Below are 17,087 nucleotides of genomic sequence, written 5' to 3' on the forward strand. Positions count from 1 at the left end.
CGGGGAATACTTGCGGACACAGAGATGGGCTCAAGTGTGTATACTTCAAAGCGAGAAGTATCAGAAATAAGATGGGTGAACTTAAGGCTTGGTACTTGGAATGTTGTGGCCATCACGGAAATGTGGACAGAAGAGGGACAGGAATGGTTGTTGGAGGTTCCTGGTTACAGATGTTTCAGTAAGATTAGGGAAGGTGGTAAAAAAGGAGGGGGTGTGGCGTTGCTAATGAGAAATGGTATCATGGCTGCAAAAAGGCCGTTCGAGGGGAATCTGCCTTTGGAAGTAGTATGGGCTGAAGTCAGAAGTAGGAAAAGAGCAGTCACCTTGTTGGGTGTTTACTATAGGGCCCCCAACAGCAGCAGAGATGTGGAGAAACAGATTGGGAAACAGATTTTGGAAAGGTGCAGAAGCCACAGGGTGGTAATCATGGGCGATTTCAACTTCCCAAATATTGATTGGAAGCTCTTTAGATCAAGTAGATTGGATGGGGCGGTGTTTGTGCAGTGTGTCCAGGAAGCTTTTCTAACTCAGTATGGTAAATATTCAGCCTGGAGCCCAGTTACAAGTGGAGTTCCGCAGGGATCTGTTCTGGATAGTAAGGAGGGCTGTTGTCAGCTGCAAAGGGACTTAGATATGATGCAGAGCTGGGCTGAGGGGTGGCAGATGGAATTCAACCCTGTCAAGTGTGAGGTTGTCCATTTTGGAAGGACAAATAAGAATGCGGAATACAGGGTTTAACAGTAGGGTTCTTAGTAAGGTGGAGGAGCAGAGGGATCTTGGGGTCTATGTTCATAGCTCTTTGAAAGTTGCCACTCAGGTGGATAGAGCTTGTAAGAAGGCCTATGGTGCATTAGCGTTCATTAGCAGAGGGATTGAATTCAAGAGTCGTGAGGTGATGTTGCAGCTTTACCGGACCTTGGTAAGGCCACATTTGGAGTATTGTGTGCAGTTCTGGTCGCCTCACTTTAGGAAAGATGTGGAAGCTTTGGAGAGTGTGCAAAGGAGATTTACCAGGCTGTTGCCTGGAATGGAGAATGGGTCGTACGAGGATAGGTTGAGAGTGCTATGCCCAATCTCATTGGAACGGTGAAGGATGAGGTTTATAAGATGATCAGGGGAATAGATGGAGTAGACAGTCAGAGACTTTTTCCCCGGGTACGACAGAGTGTTACAAGGGGACATAAATTTAAGGTGAAGGGTGGAAGGTATGGGGGAATGTCAGGGGTAGGTTCTTTACCCAGAGAGTGGTGGGGGCATGGAATGCGCTGCCTGTGGGAGTGGCAGAGTCAGAATCATTGGTGACCTTTAAGCAGCAATTGGATAGGTACATGGATAGGTGCTTAGGCTAGGACAAATGTTCGGCACAACATCATCGGCCGAAGGGCCTGTTCTGTGCTGTATTGTTCTTTGTTCTATGTACCTGAGACTGCACTTTCAAGGAACTCTGAACCTGCACTCCAAATTCTCTTTGTTCAGCTACACACCCAAGGATCTTACCATTAAGTATGTAAATCCTGCCCTGATTTGCCTTTCCAAAATGCAGCATCTCACGTTTATCTAAATTAAACCCCATCTGATCAAGATCCCATTGTAATCTGAAGTAACTTTTTTGCTGTCCACTATACCTCCAATTTTGGTGTCATCTGCACACTTATTGACCATATCTCCTATACTCACATTTAAATAAATGGTTTGAATGACGAAAGCACTGATCCTTGAGGCACACTATCAGTCACTGGCCTCTAATCTGAAAAGCAACCCTCCACCACCACTCTCTGTCATCATCTTTTGACCTAGTTCTCCCTATATTCCATGTGACCAAACTTTGCTAACCAGTCTATCATGAGGAACCTTGTCAAACACCTGACTGAAGTCCATATAGATCACATCCACTGCTCTGCTCTCAACCCTTTTCAATACTCATTCAAAGCTTGGTCAAGTTAGTGAGGAGTGATTTTCCTCCCACACAGTCTTGATCAGTACCAGGCGATTTGTCTGATGTCACTCCTTTCGTTTTGAGATTTTCAATTGTTACAAATGAGAGGTGTACTACACGATTTCAAAGGACACTTAAAAGTCAATCATATTGCCATTTTTACCTGGTCTGGTCTTATCTCCAGACCCACAGCAGTTCCCTTCCCTAAAGGAACATATTCAGTGTTGAAATGTTACAATATATTGTGCTGTTTTTCAATGGTACAGACTGCTGTAAATCCTTGTTGATGTCTTCCTGCAGGTGCCCAGTACTAATATTGTAAACTTCCAAATTAAGAGCCATGCTGAGATACTATTCCTAATCAGTCCTTGCCTTTCCAAATGTAAGTCCTGTCCCTCAGAATCCCCTCCAACAACTTGCCCACCATCGATGTCAAGTTTACCAGTCTGTAGTTCTCTGACGTTTCTTTACCATCTTTCTTAAATATTAGCACTAAGTTGGCCAACCTCCAGTTTTCAGGCACCTCACTCGTGGCTATCAATGATACAAGTATCTCAGCAAGGGACCCAGGACTCATTTTCCACAGAATTCTAGGGTACACTGATAAAGCCCTGGGAAGTTATCCAACTTTTTTGCATTTTAAGACATTCAGCACCATGACTTCTGTAATATGGACATAGAATCATAGATTCTTACACTGTGAAAATAAGTCATTCGGCCCATCAAGTCCACATCAACCTGCCAAAGAGCATCCCATCCAGACTCATCCCCCCACCCTATCCTATCCTTGTAACCCTGAATTTCCTGGACATTATAGTCAATTTAGCATGGCAAATCTACCTAATTTATACATAGTCATAAAGATATACAGCACAGAAACAGACCTTTCGGTCCAACTCGTTCATGTCAACCAGGTATCTAGTCCCATTTGCTAGCACTTGGCCCATATCCTTCTAAACCCTTCCAATTCAAATACCCATCCAGACGCCTTTTAAATGTTGTAATTGTACTGTCCTCCACCACTTCCTCTGGCAACTCATTCAATACACGCACCACCCTCTGCATGAAAAAGTTGCCCCTTAGGTCCCTTTTATGTCTTTCCCTTCTAACCCTAAAGCAAGCCCTGTAGTTCTCCCACCCCAGGGAAAAGACTTTGTCTATTTATCCTATCCATGCCCCTCATGATTTTTATAAACCTCTATAAGGTCTCTTTTGGACTGTGGGAATCAAACACAGGTCCCTAACACTGAGACAGCAGTGCTAACCACTGAGCCATTATCCAACATGTCAATATATTTTTCCCCAAGTTCTTTACCTTCCATGTCTTTCCCCATGGTAAGCACTGATGCAAAATTCTCATTTAATATCTCCCCCACCTCCTGTGGTTCTTCTTAGATGGCCTTGCTGAACTTTAAGGGGCCCTATTCTCTGCCTAGTTACCCTTTTTGTCCTTAATGTATTTGTAAAATCCCTTTGGATTCTCTGTAACCATGTTGTGGTTCTGTTCGCCGAGCTGGGAATTTGTGTTGCAGATGTTTCGTCCCCTGTCTAGGTGACAGCCTCAGTGCTGGCGAGCCTCCTGTGCAGCGCTTCTGTGATCTTTCCTCGGGCATTTGTAGTGGTTTGAATCTGCCGCTTCCGGTTGTCAGTTCCAGCTGTCCGTTGCAGTGATCGATATATTGGGTCCAGGGCGATGTGCTTATTGATTGAATCTGTGGATGAGTGCCATGCCTCTAGGAATTCTCTGGCTGTTCTCTACTTGGCTTGTCCTATAATAGTAGTGTTGTCCCAGTCGAATTCATGTTGCTTGTCATCTCCACACATGCAGATGACAAGCAACATGAATTCGACTGGGACAAAACTACTATTATAGGACAAGCCAAATAGAGAACAGCCAGAGAATTCCTAGAGGCATGGCACTCATCCACAGATTCAATCAATAAGCATATCGCCCTGGACCCAATATATCGATCACTGCAACGGACAGCTGGAACTGACAACCGGAAGCGGCAGATTCAAACCACTACAAATGCCGGAGGAAAGATCACAGAAGCGCTGCACAGGAGTCTCGCAAGCACTGAGGATGTCACCTAGACAAGGGACGAAACGTCTGCAACACAAATTCCCAGCTCGGCGAACAGAACCACAACAACGAGCACCCGAGCTACAAATCTTCTCCCAAACTTTGATCTCCTTAACCATTTTTGCCAAAGATATCTCTCATGTCCCTTTTTTGCCCTCCTGACTTCCAACTTAAGTATACTCCAACTGCTTTTATACCCTTCTAGCGATTCATTCAATCTCTACTGTCTGTCCCTGATATATGCTTCCTCCTTATTCTTGACCAAAACCTCAATTTTTCTAGTCATCCAGCATTCCCTACATCAGCAGCCTTGCCCTTCACCCTAACAGGAACGTACTTATTCATAATTATTTCAGTTTAAATACAATTTTAGTCTTTTCTCCCCCCTGAAATTGGACCTAATGCTAGGCATAGGGCTAAATCTAACTGTGATCTGTTTGAGAGGTGAGACCGTCCTTTAAATATTCTGCTGTTGCACACCTTTCTTGTGAAGCTATATTGAGACTTAATAAAGGCACGTTGAAAACCTACTAAATGGGACTTGACAGTGACAATGCAAGATTGGTCCATGGTTCTGATGGAGGGATGGGGTGTATGTAAATGTGATCTTGATCCTCAGATGAAATCTGAAATAACATAATATGTCATCAGTGTCAAATATGGAGAATCACAGGGTCAAATTGCTAAACAGTGAGGACTTAGCAGTTTGGGATGAGGCGCCAGTGTTGGGAAAGTAGCTCATGAGTTACAATCAACTGTATATGTTGCACAAATGTAAAAATGGTAACTGCTTTTAACCTCCTAACTCCTCCCTTCTGTCTCTCATACCCAAGACTCTTGTATCACTGCCCATTCTTTGTTATGTAACTATCCATTTTAACATACTTGCTGAACAATGATGGTCCCAGTAGGACATCTGGCACTCCGCTATTACCTGAGAAGAGGTGGTGATTGCTGCAGAGGCAAGGAGTTGTGCTCCAATGAGGCACCAGAGGGACCCCCGATGGAAATGGACCATACAATGTGTGATATGTGGATTCTGTAGGGGTAGAGGCAGCTGGCAATATAATTTTGAGTGGCGTTATAATAGTTGGAATAATGAACCTGTTCACAAACTCCGTTTTTTTTTCCCCCTATTTGGCAGCGATGGATGGTGTCCCATTTGTGTTGCATCCTAGATTTGAAAGCACCTCTGTGAATGTAAGTACAGTATAAACCAACATAATTATCATTGTCTTAATAGAGCTTCAATGACTCCCAATTCCAACTTTTTTTTAAGGAGCTTTTCATGCAGTAGTACATATTGGTTTAATTTCTGCAGTCTTCATTGACCTACTGACGAAATTACTGATGCAACGATTTACATATTGTGAATACTTGAAGAACAGACCAAGAAAATACTTCTGCTGTTGAATGGCTTTGATTTGAATTACTTTACTGTGGAGGACTTAAGATGTGGAATTCCCCCCTTAACCCTTCTCTTCACTTTCCTCCTTTTTTAGAACATTCCTCTTTTTAAAACCTACTACTTTGACACATATTTTTTGGTCACCTGATCCAGTATCTCCTTAAGTGGCTCTGAGTTTATATCAGAATGCTTCTGTGAAGCACCTTTGGGCTTTTTTTTTTACATTAAATGTGTTATATGTGACTATTGAAGCTGGATTGGTTCTGCATTCACGAGCACAAAGGTTTAATCTGATGGAGAGACCAAACTCCCAAAACATTACTGGCCATTACACCATATTCAGTGGTGAAATGTTACAATATATTGTGCTGTTTTTCAATGGTACAGAGTGCTGTAATTCCTTCATGTCCTTCTGTAGGTACCCAGTGCTAATATTGCAAATTTCCAAATTAAGAGCCATGCTGAGATAGAGAATGAGGTAAGTCAGAAATGCTCATGATGCTTGTTATTTGAAAGTACTTCCTGCAAAGGTAAACAACCTGTCACCCTTTCTATTTTCACATGATGTATTTATTTCCAGTTCACCCGACCAGTTTATTGAAAGTGAGAGAAAGTGAGGACTGCAGATGCTGGAGAACCAGAGTCAAGAAGTCTGGTGCTGGAAAAGCACCACAGATCAGGCAGCTTCTGATGGGCAGGAGAATTCCTGATGAAGGGCTTCTGCCCGAAATGTCACCTCTCCTGCTCCTCAGATGCTGCCTGACATGCGGTGCTTTTCCAGCACCACACTTTTTGACTCGCTTTTATTGAAAGTGCAATCCAGCTTCAGTTGAGTGCCTTGCTGTTAAGAGGTTAGGTTCCTGGCAGGGACTTATTGCCATTTATGGGTTTGAACTCAGTATCAGAGTGTCAAATAAAGAAAGACCCCCATATCTGAGCAGAACTTATTAAATTCATGTCATTCACTTAACCATTCCTGCTCGCTCTTCAACTATAAGGTATTTAATGTCAGGAGGAGATGATGTATAGATAATTGCTGGACCCAGAGACCCAGGTCATGTTCTAAGGACCTTTATTCAAATGTAACTATGGTAGATGATGGAATTTAAATTCAATTTTTTTTTAAAAAGTCTGAAATTAAATGTCCAATGACTATTCAGTTCACTAATATCCTTTAGGGAACTGCTGTGGGTCTGGAGTCAGATGTAGACCAGACTAGGTCTACCAAAGTAGCAGTGTGATTGACTTTTAAGTGTCCTTTGAATTTGTGTAGTACACCTCTCATTTGTAACAATTGCAAGTCTCAAAAATAGTGATACCAGATAAATCACCTGGTACTGACCAAGGAAGCAGAAACACCAATTGTAAACACACTCCTTTTGACGCTGCTCAGTCATCCTGACTAGCGCCTAAATTGGGAGAGCTATCTCTCAGACTAAAATAACAGCCTGACATTCTGTAAGATATGATTTCATGAGTATAATTATGAGCCAGACACAACCATCATTCTGTCCTGCCTGTTGGACAGGACATACCCAGTAGGGATGGCAACACAGTGGTATACTGTTGAGGGAGAGCTGCCTTATCAGTCCTTCCCATTGACTCCAAAAACCGTGAAGTCCTATGGCATTAGTTTAATCGGGGCAAGGAAACCTGCTGACTACTTTGTACTGTCCTCCTTCAGCTGCGAATTAAGTATACCCCTACGTTGAACACCATTTGGAGGAAGTATGACAATACTATGTCCTGGTTTTTGTTTTGAGGAAAGGTTGAGACTATTAGTCTACTTCAAAGCCCATAAAAATGAACAGCTTGAGTCCTTGGGATTTTTTGTTCCCTTAAGGCTGGAACAATAGAAACAGCCTGAATGGGTGGGGGTCAAGCTACCACAGAACCAGGATTTTTAGTTTTAATTTTTCAGTAGCAGTTGCTGCTGGAATCTTGAAGCCAAAGTACAGCACATTTTCTCCCTGCTTCTCTTGCTCTGTTTTGATTTTATTCCTCCTGGACTGGAGAATTGCCTGTGACACAATCTATTTTAGTGAATTTGCCTTTTGCCAAGGTGGTTTATGGGATGTTGCTGTATTGGAACAATTAATTAGTAGCTAATGTATCTATAGAGCTACAGTTAAGCCAATTATTTTATATTTATTTTGTTTGTATTCTAACAGTAGTGTAAGAGATAGTGTCTTTTGTTTAATATTGTGAAGTTTAATCAATTAAATTGCATCTGGAAAGCCACACCTTTTAGACTGACTTTTCAAGTAAGAAAAAGTTAGGGTCTAGACTATTTTCTCAATATATTTTGAGGGGATTTGGTCTAGTTCATAATATAAGTACTGAAGGTGATAAGGATGCAGCATGTACTCTGGATGGAGGACTTAAGACCACCACCCAGGATGATCAGGTTGTGCAAATTGTTAAGGACACAGTGGACTTGGTCTTTAGCAGGTGATGAATGAACCAACAAAAGGGAAAATCCTATTTGATCTCATCCTTACCGACCTACCTTCCAATTGTCCATGGCGCTATCAGTAATTGAGTGACCATCATACAGCCTTTTGTGGAGATGAAGTCCCATATTCACATTGATATCTTACATCCTGTTGTGTACAATTATTAATGTGCTAAATGGGAAAGACTTTGAACAGATCTATAACTCAAGACTGGATATCCATGAGGTGCTATGGGCCATCAACAACCTCATGGCAGGGCATCTTCCCCTGCTATACTCTTAACAGTAAGATACTATTTTCACAATTGAACAACTCCTGTAGAAGGAGGCCCAGCACAACAATACAAAAGATAAGGCTGAAGCATTTGTAAAAAATTTTCAACCAGAAATGCCAAGTGGACAGTCCATCTCAATCTCCTCCAGAGATCCCCATCACCAATATCAGTCTTCAGCCAATCCAATTGACTTTGCATGTATCATGGAGTCCCACCTTGGGTTGAAGATCCCAGGATCTTGAATTAATATTGTAATAAAATGCCTGGGAGGCTGGTGGAAAATATATCGGGGCATTCAGGACACAATTGGAATCTTTTATGGTTTTATCCTATAAGACATGGCTACAGAAATTAGGCCATTCGGCCCATTGAGTCTGCTCTGCCATTCAATCATGGCTGATGAGTTTCTCTACCCCATTCTCCTCCTCCTTCTCCTCATAACCTTTGATCCCCTTAATAATCAAGAACCTATCTGTCTTAAATTTACTCAATGACCTGGCCTCCCCAGCCTTCTGTGGGAATGAATTCCAAAGATTCACCAATCTTTAGCTGAAGAAGTTTTCTCCTCATCTCCATTCTAAAGGGACTTCACTTTCCTTGGGTCCTAGTCTCTTCTGCTAATGGAAATCTTCCCAACGTCCACTGTATCTAGGCTGTTCAATATTCTAGGAGAAAGTGAGGACTGCAGATGCTGGAGATCAGAGCTGAAAAATGTGTTGCTAGAAAAGCGCAGCAGGTCAGGCAGTATCCAAGGAGTAGGAGAATTGACGTTTTGGTCATAAGCCCTTCTTCAGGATTCAATATTGTGTAGGTTTCATTTAGTTCCCCCCAATCCTTCTAAACTGTACATAGACCCATGTTAAGCCTTTTATTCCTGGGATCATTCTAGTGAACCTCCTCCAGACCTACTTCAGGGCCAGTACGTTCTTCCTCAGATATTGGGCTGAAAATTGTGCACAATACTCTACATGTGGTCTGAGCAGAAGTGTATTCCTGCTTAAATTCTAGTCCTCTTGAAATAAATGCCAACATTGTATTTGTCTTTCTAACTACCGACTCAAGCTGCAAGTTTCAGAGAATCCTGGATTAGGACTCCCAAGTCCCTTTACACTTCAGATTTCTGAATTTTATCCCTATTTAGAAAATAGTTTAAGCCTCTATACTTCTGACTAAAGTGCATGATTGCAAACTTTCTCATGTTGTAATCGATCTGCCATGTTTTTGTCCACTCTCTAACCTGTTTAAATCCATCTGCAGTCCTCCCCATCTCCTCAATACTATCTGTCCCTCCACCTATTTTTGCCTCATCTGCAAATTTAGCCCGAATGCCAAGGTTCTTCAATAGACTAATTAGTAAAGCTTGACCTCATGGGATTCAGGGTGAACTTGCCAGTTAGATACAAAATTGGCTTAACAGCAGGAGACAGAATGATGGTAGATATTCTGGATTGGCGGCCTTTGACCAGCTGTGTTCCACATCGATTTGTCATTTATATCAATGATTTAGAGGAGAATATAGAAGATATGGTAAGTTTGAAGATGACACCAAAGTTGGTGATATAATGGGACAGTGAAGGCTGTATCTAAGATGGATGTCTTTTCACTTGGGTGGGCAATTTCAAGACTGGGGTCCATAATCTTTAAGGTGAGAGGAGAAATAAATGAAAAGACATAAGGGGCATTTTTTTTATATGGGTCATGCATGAAGTGAACTTTCCAGAGGAAGTGGTGGATGTGGCTATAATTACAACATTTGGCTAAGCACATGAATAAGAAATTGCTGTGGTTGTGGGTATGTTTACCGAGCTGGGAAGTTGATTTGCAGATGTTTCTTTCCCTGTCGAGGTGACATCTTCAATGCTTTACAGCCTCCTGGGAAGTGTTGCTGTACTGTCCCTTCTGGAATTTATTTGGTTCAATTCTTGCAGCTTGCAGTTGTGGTAGTGCTCACGCGCATCTCCAAAGCACTGAGGGTGTCACCCAGACAGGGAATGAAACATCTGCAAATCAACTTTCCAGCTCAGTAACCATTCCCACAACCATAACAACTGGTGCCAGAGCTACAAATCTTCATGCAAACCTTGAATGAATAAGAAATGTTTGCAGGGATATTGGCCAAGTGCAGACAGGTGGGATTGGTTGAGTTTGGGATTATGTTCAGCGTGGACTGGTTAGACTGCATGTTTTCTTTCTATGAGCCAAAGTGGATGTGTGGTTATGGTATGAAGTGAGTTTGATTCAAATGGTTTAAGAGTTATCATTTTAGATGACTTGGTGTGGATGCCAAAGTTATTTTAGTGGTACTGAGGTTTGTCAAAATGACTACCAGAGCTTGATCCTGCCCTTGAATTCTGAATGGGTGTGAAGAACTTTTTGTTGCTAGTCATCAATAGTTTGGTGTATTTACACAGACATGTAATTGTTGTACCAACCCCAAGCTGTCTAGGAAAAGCCAATGCCAAGCCACTAACCTGATTGTTCTGGTTTCAGTACAACTACAGCTTTATGACAGAGAAGACGGCAGCTGCCAGACTCCCTCCAACAGCCTCTTAGAGCAAGGGCCACAGTGAACTGTGACAGAACATCAGGATGAAGGTTCCTCATGCATCAAGCTAACAGCAGATTCATACCTCTAACTCCATAAAGCCAAAAGCCATGAGACTCACCAAGATGCAATAAAACCTACTCCATAGAAACAGTCTCTTTCCAAGACCATCCCCGTACAATCACCTTTTTGACTTTGTCTGCATCTCAGTTGCTGCTGATATTTGGTTTGTTACTGTAATCAAGTGGGACCCACTGCAGCACAGCAAGAGCCTGTATTCATTTACAAAATAGGTATCTCTTAGTATATAGTAGAATAATGTGGAAGTTAAACTTTAGACTCCGTTCAGTTTGGTAATGATAGGATCCTCCAGGAGATTGCACAGTAGTGTGCATTATTGCTATCTGAGCTGTCACTGTCATGAGTAGTTGGGTGGAGTAACAAGACAGGATGTGAAAAACTTTCATACAGCTGTATGAATATGGGAAAAGTAATGTACAACCCAAATGACTAACTGTCCATTCAACCTAATTAGCACAAAAACTGAGGTCCATTAGAATTAATTCTACACACTGCAGCATAGGTGTACATAGCAGGCTTAGCTCACCAGCTGCTGCACACCCTCCATTCAGTTGCTCTCAACTTAATTATGAGCACCTGTCAACCCAGGGACTTTCCTTCAGCTGTGTTTGTTGGAAACTATTTTAAATAATTTCTTAGTGGTTGTTGACTTCCTTGGCTCTGTTTGGTGTCATAGTCAGAAGATAGGATTGGGTAGTCTACATTATGTGCACATGATCATCTTAAAAGGGTGAACTGATATCACTATGGATCTTCTAAACATCTCAATATTGTACAGCTCTTAAAAGGTCCAAATTCAAGTCTCATCTGCTCCAAAGGTAACTTGTCTAAACTGGTACATTTAAAAAATAGCTTTACTGAGAATGAAAACTACACATTTTCTATTTGTGATTTTAAAATATTATCCTGTAGTTTCCATAAATCAGTTTAACAATTATTAAACAGTTATGGAGAATAAGCTTTGTTCTGACATTCTTTTCCTCTTCAATCATGTAAACCTGTTTGTATAGTTGGTTGATTTGTTAATGGCCAACTGAGTTACACGGGGAGATCTCATGGCATTCTTCTTGCGTGTTCTGCATCATTGAATTCTGTATGAGCTGCACAGACCAGCTCTGCGCCCCGTTAGGTATCTGATCTTAGTTAGGATACCTGCGGGTGGGGGCTGGATGACAATAATGGGGATCTTTTTGCCCGTGGTGGGAGAACCTACAACTTCAGTATTTGCAAAGGTGCTCTTGAGCACCTTTCAATTGTTAGGGCTCTCACACTTTACATTAATTACACTAAATCACACTTAATATGCAGAACTTTAAAAAAAAACTCTTTTGGGTAAAACCCACCATCAGGTACTAGAATTTTTAATGTGTTTCTGCCACTGACTTGAACTCACCTTTTGGTATTTCCACATGACCTTTACTATAGCAGGAAAGGAGGAGTAATTGGACAGGTCTGAAATTAAGAATTGGCACAAGTATGATGGACCAATTGGCCTCCATCTCCATTGCAGCAGTTCTAACATCTTAAAATCATATGACTTGTGAAATTTCAATAAGACTCCATAATTGTCAACTTGCATTGGACTAAGTGTGGGTAATTCTCCTCAGAACTTGGTCAACACTGCACCCTTATTTACTACCATCAAACCAATTAAATGGTCAATGATCTGTTTGTTATAAGATGGTGCTGGTGGAGAATGGCAACGATACTTTTCTGTGCAGCAAGTGACTTCATGTCAAAGTTACTGTCTGAATTCAGCACCTTGTGGTATGACATGCTGCATTCAAGTATCATGGAATCTATTAATTTATGACAGTTCAGTATGCTCAAAGAACAGATTGTATCCAGAGACAAATCTAAGCAATGCTTCAGTGGACTGAATTCACCCTTGGGCTGCCATTCAAGCAGCAAGTTTGCAGCTCCGGTACAGTTTTTAAATGTACTGGTTTGGATTCATTTGTATATGCCAATGTAAGCCATCATAAGGTGACATTCATATCCATTTAGTTATTTACAGTTTTTCCCAGTCCAAATGTGGCAGCTGCATTGGTTGAGTACACAAGAGACAATGCCAACTGGCTGGTCTAATGTACCTTGAGGTATTTGACAGAAACCACACACTTCCAACATGCTTAATTCTTCCTCCAGCTTCCATGCAATCATCCACAGCCTTTATTTTCTTTACATTTCTAACCATGAACAGTTCAAAGTGCAAGATATGACTTAAAAATGATAATTCCCTGATTGAGAGGTAGACAAAAATTGCAGGGTGTGTGGACTGGATTAACAAAGACAAAATGATGAGCACATAGTTCTTGGATGGTTTAGTTACTTGATGGGTTAAATTAGTTTCTTTGATAGGATTTGAATTTGGAATCAGATTTCAACAGGCCATACAGGTCAGTGATGACTGGGTGAAGATACAGAGTCAAAGGTCAGATGGAATGAGATTACGGAGAGCATAAAGGATGGGAAGCAAGAAATTATAACCCTAGGGAGCTAAGATTTAGGTTAGGGTTTTGACAGGAATGCTAACACAATCTTGTGGTGGAAAGGATATGGTGTTAGAAACTCAGTTTTGGATCAATAGGATGCCAAAGAGTTGTGAATAATCTGGTTCAATCTGTATGGTTCACCAGAGGACATTGGCATTGTACAGAAGGGTGCAGAAATCAATGGCTTGATAATTTGCTCCTGATATTAGTTCACCACACCATCATCCTCTATTGTCCAGCTGCGTGGTCCCATTCTTACTTATTCAGACATGGCCTGCAAATAAATCAGTCATCCTCATTGGCAAATCTTTCCTTAACCTCTGCAAGATCCTCTAGTCTCAACTATGAGGTCTCTGTCCTCTTACAATTTTGGCTTCTTGCTTAATCTCTGGTTTTTAATCAATCAATGGCAGCCATTTTTTTCAGCTACTTAAATAATAAACTCTGGTGTTGCATCCTTAAACAACAACTCTTTTTAAGATGCTCCTGAAATTCTGCCACCTTGGAGCTTTTTAAATGTTAAAAGATACTGGATAAATACTTTGTGGTCCTAAGATTTAACAAGACAAAATTTTGCTAATCTAAAACAATGTCAGAAGATAAGTAGAATCAGATTCCAAATCCCAAATGAGCCTTGTCAGGCTGCCCTGATGAACCAGTGGGTAAGGGTACTGCACAGTGGAACTGTCAAGGGAGGTTGGTAATGGAGAAAAAGCTGTGTTTTGACACCATATCTTTCAATTATGTCACAAAGGGTCAATACACAGATAAGAGAAGACACTCAAGGATAAATCGCTAGTGGAACTTCAGAAATAATGGACTGGCAGGCCAGAAGACATTACTGGCATTTCCGTGGTTACAATCACTGAAACAGATGACAACAGACAGAGTTCAGCATAGGTGTGAGATGTGGTCAGTATTGTCAAAAGCTGGAAAAATATTGAGAAGGCCAAAGAATATCATTTATGGCTGTGAACATCAGTGCAGAGGCAGTGAATGAAACTCAATTTAAGGTGATTCCAATGTGGATGTGAAGGAAAGATGGAAATCAATTGCAACATATGCAGGAACTTGAGAAAAACAGTAAGTTGGAGATGGAATATTAGTTTACAAGAACACAGGTCAGAGTGGGCTCTTTTTTGGCAAGAAATAGGGGGGGATTTGAAAGAGATTAACATCTGCTAGATAGGGAGGTTAGGTGACTGCATGGGGCCAAGTGGGCAGAGAAAGGGTCTTATGGACAAATGTACTCAGGAGGCACAAGAAGAAATGGGGAAAAACAACCACTGAAATTATAGCTGGATCAGGGAACTCGGTGGAATTTTAGCAGACAAAAACAGATCACCTTAATCTTAAATGTCAAACAACATCCAATTATTCCTCACACTATCTGGAAGTGAGGCTGGAGTAGAGGAAAGGGATTAATGGAGTTAGTAGTACTCCTAGCATGTAGGACCATACGTCAAATATTGCCACTCCAGCTACTCAATGAGGTATCAACAGGAGTCTATCAACAAACATTTGGAATTGGTACATGGGATGACAGTGTTAGAACAATGTAGGAAAGCGATAGGAGACAGTCACAATTTGACCTCATACTGAGATAGAATTTGAGACTAATGTTACTCACTGTTGAAGGAAAGCAGCACTGACTGAAGTACTATATTTTGGTGGAAACATTAAAGCAAGATCTCCTCACTGACAATTATCCCTAAATCAACATAATTGAAACTAGGTCATTATTGCATTGCAGTTTGTGGGATCTAACAGTTCGCAATTTGACTGTCCCATTTTCTGCATTACAACAGTGACTGCATTTCTGATGTACACCACTGGTCGCAATGCACTTGAAGACGCTTTGAAGTGGCAGAAGGTGTTAGAAAAATGCAAATTCTTGACTCAAAAATAATTAAAATAGATTCAATAACACTGATTCCAGCGTGGGGAAGCTGATCTTTTAGCTCAAAATGACCAAAGTAGATCAGTTGTGTTCACATGCAGCTGGTGAACACACATCTGAAGTACAAGCTAAGATGTGACAGCTGTACAGTGTGAAAGGATCTTGTGATGACTGTGATTCATTCCAGGAGCAGCCATAGACTCCAGATGTCTGGCCAATTTGATCCTGAGAACTGAAAAAGCAATGTGCCTGGGCAGAACAGATGGCAGTGTGCACTTACATAGCACCTTTGCTGTAAGAGGCAGGTTTTAAGCAGTGTGGGCGGCACGGTGGCACAGTGGTTAGCACTGCTGTCTCACAGCGCCAGAGACCCGGGTTCAATTCCCGACTCAGGCGACTGACTGTGTGGAGTTTGCACGTTCTCCCCGTGTCTGCGTGGGTTTCCTCCGGGTGCTCCGGTTTCCTCCCACAGTCCAAAGATGTGTGGGTCAGGTGAATTGGCCATGCTAAATTGCCCGTAGTGTTAGGTAAGGGGTAATGTAGGGGTATGGGTGGGTTTCGCTTCGGCGGGTCGGTGTGGACTTGTTGGGCCGAAGGGCCTGTTTCCACACTGTAAGTCTAATCTAATCTAATCAGTATCTGATTTTTTTTATAGAGAAAATTCAGAAGCTGAAGGCACAACCACTAGTGGTGGTGCAAGGGAGGCACAGGATGCAAAAAAGACCAGAGTTTAATGTATGAGGGCAAATATACCTCTTGCAGAGACTGACTGACAGATTAAAGTACGAAGAAAACCTACACCTTATTATTTAAATCAATTGAAGACATTTGCCTTGGTTATGTGTTAACAAAACTGAAAGCTGAGCAGCGTCAAATGAAGTTTTCATATTCCACAGTTTATAAGGAGATGGAGAGCTGAGGGGCTGAATTCACAAACACTCAAAACTGCACGTAGATTTATTTTTTTCCCTCGTCCAAGTGTTTTTTTTTGAAGGTAGGAAAATACCAGTTTTTTTTTTATCTTTTATATATCAAAAACCATCTAAGAAAACAGTTGGCGAGTTACAAGTTCTGTCGGTGGGAACGGCCTGATGCCTAGTCTCTCTCTCCCCCTGAAATCTCTGGGTGATGTGCATGTGCCCAGCCTTGGATTGACTCGGTGTGGAGGAAGGACAGGTCAGTCTGCCAGCTTGATCATCAGGAAGGCACATGAAGTCTGCTGCTCCCCAGCAATGCCTGAAGGGTCCGGTCCAGCATGAGTGCCACCAGGAAGTCAGCCACGAGGACCTCCGCAATCACTATTTTCAGCTGTTTTTGGAAGAAATCAGAATTAATCTTAGTTTACTGCTTTGATTCTTTGAAGCTCTGACTAAAATGTTCTATGTTTTCCAAATGCTAATCCCTCACCGAGTCCTTTCCAGTGAGTGCTTTTATAGGATTAACAGCCAAGGCTTAGTGCCTGACAGCTATTTGACTACATTTGGTTGACACTTGGTGATTTTCCAACATGTAGGGGCTCAGTGGTTGATGCACACTCTTCCTTACCCAATGGAATGTGAGACAAAAACCAAGGCCTGGGGGGTTCATACACATCAGTAAAATCTGAAATTTCACAATTGCTACAGTTCATGCCTCAAGGCACGACCCAGGGAAGCAGCCTGCTGAGTCCAGATAAGGCTACAGGAGGAAAAACAAATTACACTGGAAGTGCAAGCTAAAAGCAAAAAGGGTTAGGAATGTACGGCAGGTTAGGAATCCAAGAATTGTAGCACAGAGGGCCACCACCGGGCACCCACAAAGCCCACCCCCAACGGTGCTATTTAATTGCTGTGACCATAGTTTCTACATTCCCTTTCAAGTACTAACACAATTGCTTTTTCAATTAAGTTACAGTCCCCACATTAACTGT

General features: G+C 41.8%; 2 protein-coding genes across 5 annotated transcripts in view; one reads left to right on the plus strand and one right to left on the minus strand.

Moving 5' to 3' along the window:
* The window catches only part of mvb12a (multivesicular body subunit 12A), a 44,998-nt gene extending 33,292 nt beyond the window's left edge, over positions 1–11,706 (plus strand). For 3 of the 4 annotated variants that reach the window (XM_060855136.1, XM_060855137.1, XM_060855138.1), the window contains exons 8-10: positions 5,164–5,219; positions 5,846–5,905; positions 10,648–11,706. In XM_060855136.1, the coding sequence (XP_060711119.1) occupies positions 5,164–5,219; positions 5,846–5,905; positions 10,648–10,710 (179 nt within the window). In that variant the 3' untranslated portion in view covers positions 10,711–11,706. The remainder of the gene's footprint in view (positions 1–5,163; positions 5,220–5,845; positions 5,906–10,647) is intronic. The other variant, XM_060855139.1, reaches the window with a different exon arrangement.
* A 4,347-nt stretch (positions 11,707–16,053) lies between these two features.
* The window catches only part of atp13a1 (ATPase 13A1), a 156,269-nt gene continuing 155,235 nt past the window's right edge, over positions 16,054–17,087 (minus strand). The window contains exon 26 of the mRNA XM_060854958.1: positions 16,054–16,486. Within this exon, the coding sequence (XP_060710941.1) occupies positions 16,376–16,486 (111 nt within the window). The 3' untranslated portion in view covers positions 16,054–16,375. The remainder of the gene's footprint in view (positions 16,487–17,087) is intronic.

The sequence above is a fragment of the Hemiscyllium ocellatum genome, chromosome 45, assembly GCF_020745735.1.
Source record: "Hemiscyllium ocellatum isolate sHemOce1 chromosome 45, sHemOce1.pat.X.cur, whole genome shotgun sequence".
NCBI lineage: Eukaryota > Metazoa > Chordata > Chondrichthyes > Orectolobiformes > Hemiscylliidae > Hemiscyllium > Hemiscyllium ocellatum.